At 39.5% G+C, this 7,298-nt stretch overlaps 1 protein-coding gene and 1 long non-coding RNA gene across 2 annotated transcripts; one reads left to right on the forward strand and one right to left on the reverse strand.

The window, feature by feature from the left end:
• Positions 1-1,169: 1,169 nt before the first annotated feature.
• LOC142172466 (uncharacterized) lies at positions 1,170-2,070 on the forward strand. The gene is made up of 2 exons (XM_075236092.1): positions 1,170-1,232; positions 1,414-2,070. Exons 1-2 carry the CDS (start codon positions 1,170-1,172, stop codon positions 2,068-2,070), a joined length of 720 nt encoding a protein of 239 aa, XP_075092193.1.
• A 3,908-nt stretch (positions 2,071-5,978) lies between these two features.
• LOC107790254 (uncharacterized) lies at positions 5,979-6,902 on the reverse strand. The gene is made up of 2 exons (XR_001648988.2): positions 6,207-6,902; positions 5,979-6,122 (listed from the first exon to the last, which is right to left on the reverse strand). It is a non-coding gene; the product is annotated as an uncharacterized LOC107790254 (long non-coding RNA).
• Positions 6,903-7,298: the final 396 nt, after the last annotated feature.

A 7,298-nucleotide genomic window follows, 5' to 3' on the forward strand; every position in this document is an offset into this window, starting at 1 on the left:
GAACTTTATTAAGAGGCCTATGGCCCCTGCCCGAAGGGTAGGTCCGCCTCTGGATGTTAGTTCGGAATAGAGAATAGTATTACTATAGGTTCTTGCACTCCAGACGGTTTTTCTTTTGAGGAGTTGTTCACCATTGGATCTCACTAATACAACCCCTATAGTTTTAGTTAGCGAAATGCTTTTTTCTCTTTATTCCCGGGGATGAATGACGATTGAGGAATTTTATAAAACAAAATTTGATTAGAATCAGAAAAGAGTAAGTACCCACTATTAGTGGCGGAGCCACATGTACTCTAGGGGTGTCAACCGACACCCTTTCATCGAAAATTATACTGTCTAGCTAGGTAAATATTTTTTAAATATGCATATATGCTACATATTGATACCCCTTAGCTTTTTCGTGAATTTATTTCTTTATATTTTAACCCCTTTAATGAAAATCCTGACTTCGCCACTGCTCACTACCCACTAAACGTGACTACATTGTGGACCTTGTGGTGAAGGATGAAGACGTTCGAAGGTCTCTCGTTAAGGGTGTGAAAAGATCTCATCCTTAGTGGTATACGAGTACAAGAGGTCTTAAGCAGACAAATGACCAGCGAATTATTTTGATTTGAATGTAAAGGAGGTGTCCACGCATGTAGTGCCTTAGCTCACATGTGCTTAACTTAACTATAGTTAGATCAATGTAATCGTAGTTAGTCCATTATTTTAATACTTGTACAGTTGTACATGAGTTGACAGTAGTTAGTTGGTCACTGTAGGAAGCAGTTATATACGCTGTACATTGTTCATTTAAGATATATCGAAGAAGAAAATTTCCTCCTCTGCTCTTCTTCTCCCAAGCTGCTTCTTCTTTTCTCTGAATTCAATCACACTTTCAGTTTAATCATGAGAATTTAACATGGTATCAGATCCGTTGATCGGGTAATTCTAAGGAATTTTCGAGCAATTAAGGAAAATTCGAAGGAATTCACTCATTTCTGCATTCATTAGAACCCTAATTTTCTGCAATTGCAGTTTTTCAGCACCTTGACTTGACCTAATTCATGGCGATCTCTGAAGAATTGAGCGGTACTACGAACGACAGAGTCAATACAGCCGGAGGATCCATGATTCTCGATCATAATCACCCGCTATATCTACATCCTTCCGATGGACCTAGATCCATGTCGGTAGGGCTTATACTAACTGGAATGGATAATTACACTCTCTGGAGTCGAGCTATGAAGGTAGCCTTGTTAGGAAAAAATAAATTGTGTCTAGTCGATGGATCGACTTCAAAAGAGGATTTTGGATCTGGCCTAGCACACCAGTGGGATCGATGCAACGCGATTATGACCTCGTGGTTAATGAGCAATGTTAGCAAGGATTTAATAACTGGAGTACTCTTTTCATCTAATGCTTGTACAGTGGGCTGCATTCAAGGAACGTTTTGATAAAGTAAATGGATTGAGATTGTACTATCTGCACAAGGAGATCTTCGCTATGACTCAGGGAATGTGTTCTGTTTCTACCTATTTTACAAAGCTCAGAGATCTGTGGGCAGAGTATGACTCCATTTTACCACCACCTCTAGCAGCTGAGTATGTTGAGCAGTTGGAATATCAACGTTTGTTGCAATTTCTCGTGGGATTAAGTGATAGCTTTGAACAAGCTAGAAGTCAGATCCTCTTAATGACTACCTTGCCGTCTATCAACAAAGCATATGCCATGGTAGTTCAAGATGAAAGCAGGAGGATGATTACTGGTGCCAATTATGGAAATGCAGGGAATATTGAGCCTACTACTCTATTTACTGCACAATCACGAAACAAGCAAAGAAGAAATTATAGTTTGGAGTGTGACTTTTGCCATCTAAAAGGACATACTCGAAAAGATTGCTATAAACTAATGAAATGTGATTTTTGTAATAAAACAGGACATTTGAAGGACAAATGCTACAAAAGCGTGGGTTATCCTCCAGATTTCAAGCCAAGGGGAAAGGCAAATGCTGCCCTATTGAGTGAACAGTCTCAAACCACACAGGTGCCTAGTCAACAAACAAGCAATGGGACAGTACCAGCCTAATTCTTCACACAAGATCAGTACAACCAACTGTTACAACTATTGAGCAAGAGTTCTGTTGGAGATGCCAGTGCTCACATGGCAGGTAAATACTTTTGTGGCAATGTAGAGTTATGTGAAAATATGGTACTTTGCAAATGGATTGTAGATACAGGAGCTACAAATCATATGACTGGTTCTAAAGAATTGTTACATAATAAACAATCAGTAGGAAGCACAGGACAAGTTCAGTTGCCTACTGGAGATTCAGCCACAATTTTGCACATGGGAGAATGCCAACTTATAGGAGGTGATACTCTTAAGGATGTTCTTTGTGTTCCAACGTTCAAGCTCAATCTTTTGTCAGTATCTAAAATGACAAAGGACTTGAAGTGCTGTGTCAAATTCTTTCCACAATGCTTTGTATTTCAGGACCTCTTGTCTGGGAAGGCGAAGGGGATTGGTAAGGAGGAGGAATGACTATATGTTCTTTCTACATCAGTTGGAGGAAAATTAAATCGAGCATTTGCAGCAACTAGTGGATCAGGTGGTGCAGATTTATGGCATAAGAGAACAGGACATGTTCTAATGCAAGTTCTTAGGAAGATTCCTAGCCTACTGAATAATACCAATTTCTCTTGTATCAATCAATTGAGTAAGTGTGAGATATGTCCACTAGCAAGACAGACTAGAGTACCATTTCCACTTAGCAAGAGTAGAAGTTTATCTAGTTTTGACTTGATACACATGGATGTTTGGGGTCCATATAGGTTCCTACTCATAATGGCATGATATTTTTCCTTACTTTGGTGGATGATTGCACTAGAAGGACTTGGATATTCCTTATGCGACTTAAATCTGATGTAGTGTTTTTACTCAAAAACATTATTGCTTTGGTCAAGACACAGTATGGTAAGCCTATTAAGATATTTCGATCAGATAATGGAGGAGAATTTTTCAATCATTCTTGCAAGGAATTATTTCAGTTGCATGGCATTGTACACCAGAGTTCTTGCCCATACACTCCTCAGCAAAATGGGGTAGTTTAACGAAGACATAGGCATATACTTGAGACAGCCAGAGCTATTAGATTTCAGGGACATCTACCTGTTAGATACTGGGGCCATTGAATTGACACAGCAGTCTACATTATCAACAAGATACCCTCCTCAATTCTTGTAGGTAAATCTCCTTATGAAGTGCTACATGGGAAACAACCTTCTATTTCTCATTTAAGAGTGCTAGGATGCCTATGCTTTGCAACAAACTTGATCAAGCATGACAAGTTTGAGCCAAGGGCAGTGAGATCTGTTCTGTTGGGATATGCAGCACATCAAAAGGGTTACAGGCTATTGGATTTGGAACACAGAGTGTTCTTCATTAGCAGGGATGTAGTCTTTTATGAAGATGTGTTCCCATTCCAATCTTTTAGACACTGCTTCACCAGATTTCTTTCTTGATTCGACTCCAGTTCCTTGACAGGATGTTATTACAGATCCAACTCCTATGGTTGTTCATATGCCACACAATGAACCTTGCACACAGTCAGCTCCATGTTCCCCAAATTTACCTGAGATTTCCTGCTCCACAGATGCTACACCTACTTCAGTCCCTGATGATGATCCCATAGTTGCTGGTTCTACTATTGATGTTCCAGTGCCTAATTGTAATCTACCACTCCTGGGCAGGATATGAGAAGATCAGGGAGAGTGTCTAAACCTCACATCTGGCTACAGGATTATGTTCAGCCTACTAAAGGAAAGTTTGCAGGATGCTGCAAATATCCACTCTCCGAGGTGATCACCTATGATCACATTGCACTTATATATCAAAGTTATTTGTCCCAATTTTCTGTTGAAATGGAACCAGTGACCTACTAAGAAGCAGTTAATGATAAGAGATGGGTAGAACCCATGAAGTCTGAAATCAAGGCTTTAGAAGATAACCACACATGGGCTCTTGTCCCATTACCTAAGGGTAAGAAGGCTATGTAAATGGGTATACAAGATTAAATACAAGGCTACCGAAGAAGTAGAGAGATTTAAAGCCAGACTTATGGCAAAAGGATACAACTAGAGAGAAGGGTTAGACTACCAAGAAACATTTTCACCTTTGGTAAAAATGGTGATTGTCAGGAGTGTGCTTTCCATAGCAGATTCCAGGTGTTGGACCATCCATCAAATGGATGTGTACAATGCATTCTTGCAAGGTGATCTTTTTGAAGAAGTATATATGACTATCCCACAGGGGTTCAATGATTCCACTGATAAGTCCTTCTGTAAACTACTCAAGTCCCTCTATGGACTTAAGCAAGCTTCCAGACAATGGAATATCAAGTTAACAACAGCATTGCAGAACTCTGGTTTCACACAAAGCCACCTAGATTATTCCTTGTTCCTCAAGCGAGTGGGAGAAAAGTTGGTGGTGGTTCTAGTCTATGTTGATGACTTGTTAATCACAGGTGATGATATGTTGCTTATACAACAGACCAAGGATGATTTATAGTCTAGTTTTAAGATCAAAGACCTTGGTGAGCTCAAGTTTTTCTTGGGCATTGAATTTGCTAGGAGTGACCAGGGAATTTTGATGTATCAACGCAAGTATGCCCTAGTGTTGATCTCTGATTTGGGATTAGCAGGGTCAAAGCCAGTCCACTCACCTATGGAGCTTAATCTTAGACTGACTACCACTGAGTTTGATGCTTATACAAACTCTGTTGGTGATTCTATTCTTCCTGATCCTGGACCATACCAAACGTTTGCTGGGGAAACTACTCTACTTGACTATCACTCGTCCTAACATTTCATTTGATGTGCAGTGTTTGAGTCAATTCATGCATACACCTAAGTCTCCCATATGGAGGCTGCTATGAGGGTCATGCGATATGTCAAGTCTTGTCCTGGTATGGGTGTGTTACTAAGTGCTAATTGCTTTGCCTCTCTTTCAGCCTTTTGTGATACAGATTGTGTCACACCTCCTTTTTACCTACACCCCATAAAGGGTATAAATATAAGGGAGTATTTTCAATTAAAGGACAATCGAAACGGGATCATATTACTAAAAGATTCAGAGTCGCCACTTGGGATAATTTTATGGTGTCCCAAGTCACCGGTTCAAATCTCGAGTCGAGGAAAAGGTTGACTCTGTAATACAGTCCGCGAACTAGAAATCCGAGTAAGGAATTCTGTCAACCGGGGAGAAAGTGTTAGACATTCCCAAGTTCCGTGGCTCTAGCACGGTCGCTCAACTGTTATATTTGGCTTAACTATCTAATTTTAACACATTTTTAAACCTATGTGCATTTTAACATTTAAATCGCTTTTATTCATTTTTAGGAAGATTTCAACGTTATAAAAACACGCCTTTGGATCATGCCACATGAAATACACCCGCGATCCGTGACACATTTTGTTTAGCGTCGTCAGGATTTGGATTTGGATCACATGAAATGCACACCCAAGTTTAAGGAAATTAATTATTAAAATAACGCGCCTAAAGTGACTACGCATTGGCAACTTTGCGAGGGCCATGAAAAATTCAACTAATGGCACACCTCGATTATTAAAAGAAAAAAACAATAAACTACGGATATTTACAATTATTTATAAGACCAATGATTTATGGAATTGGAACTACCGTAGAAGAGGTGATGTGATATCATTAAAGCTATTAGAAAAGGTCTGGAGGTAATTGAAGCTATTTTATTAATATCCACAAACCACAATACGCAACCCAGTACGTGATCGCAATAAGTATGCCAAGAATTCTCGATGCCTTGAAATAACTTGGGACAAATGGTCTATGAAAGAAAACAGGCCAGTCGTAGCATTTATTGGATTGGCCTGACAAAACAATGCATTTGGCCTGTATTTTGGTAGTAAAGAATTTAATTTAACTTGATTCCAACTAAAAAATTTGTGCAGCCCAATTAATAATCAGTATAAAAATTAGCCGATAATCCATCAATTACTACCAACATTCTCAAATTACAAACTGAACAAGTCTTAAAATGAACCACTACGAGCACACACACACATATGGATAGTTCCAACAAGTGTACAGTAGGTCACTTTAGGCTGCAAGCGTAAAATAAATTCAAATTAAATACTAAGCACATGTAATGTATCAAATAAGAGTGATTAAGGATAATAAAATCAGACCTCAAAGAATGACAGCTTTTCGACTACGACAGCAATGTATGAATATGAATCGGGACACGAGCTTGACCGGAAAACCTCTACCGGGATACCTCACCGACAACCTCGAAATCGATACGGGCACAAAACAGCTTTCAAACTCAAATGAACTCCACGATCGGAATCGAATCAACTTCCGTTGAAATCAGAAAAAGCAAAACTTTGACATTTAAATGAACTCCGTCGGATTCTATGGCTTCTTAAAATCGGAAACAGACGACAAGAGAAACTATGGGATAAAAATGACTGCTGCTGCAACTTCAAAGGTGCTGGCCGCGTTTGGTTAAGAAACAACCATCGAAACTGGTTGCTTCCTCATTTTGTGTCCAAAACTGCTGTAACTTAGGGTCTATTGGTGTCTGTGTTGATGAAGAGAGCAGGGGTGAGGTCATTTGGTTCTGTTTGTCGCATCTGGAGCTCGTTAATCCGGCGAGTTTCAGGCATCCGCGGCCAGCCGTGGTCAGCTGGTAAGGGGTGTGAGTGAAGAGGGTTATGGGGTCTCTAATGGCTGAAGAAGGAGGATGAAAAAGCTTGGGGTTTATGAGTTCGAAACATGAAGAAGCAGCAGAACAGGGGGCCGTTTTTTAATCTTCCATCGCGCTGCTTGCTTCAATCTGGCGTGAAGAAGACGAAGCCAGGGTGTGGGAGGGGGGGGGGGTTGTGGAGATGACAGTGCGGGGGGTCCTGTCAAAGCTGCGCAGCCTTTTTTAGTTTCGGCTTCTTCTTTTTTCGTTTTTTCAGCATTCCTCCTTTCTTTTTAGTCTTAGCCTTATTTTTATATTGTAGAGTCTAGATTTTGGTGGGGTTTTTAGGTTAAAGGTTATGGGCCTAGGAATTATGGGTTAGGTCCAAATTTAGGCCTAAAAATGGGTTGTTCGAGCCCAAGTTTTATTTTTTCCGAGATTAAAAATACGGGCCCATTTATTAATTAATCCTACTATTCAAATAATTATTAAAATAAAACTAACCATTAAAACAAATCTATTTTTGGTATTTTCAAATATCATATTAAAATAAAAATACGATACTATTTTTTGTATTTTTTTAAGATTAAAA

Source organism: Nicotiana tabacum, chromosome 18, assembly GCF_000715075.1.
Source record: "Nicotiana tabacum cultivar K326 chromosome 18, ASM71507v2, whole genome shotgun sequence".
Lineage (NCBI taxonomy): Eukaryota > Viridiplantae > Streptophyta > Magnoliopsida > Solanales > Solanaceae > Nicotiana > Nicotiana tabacum.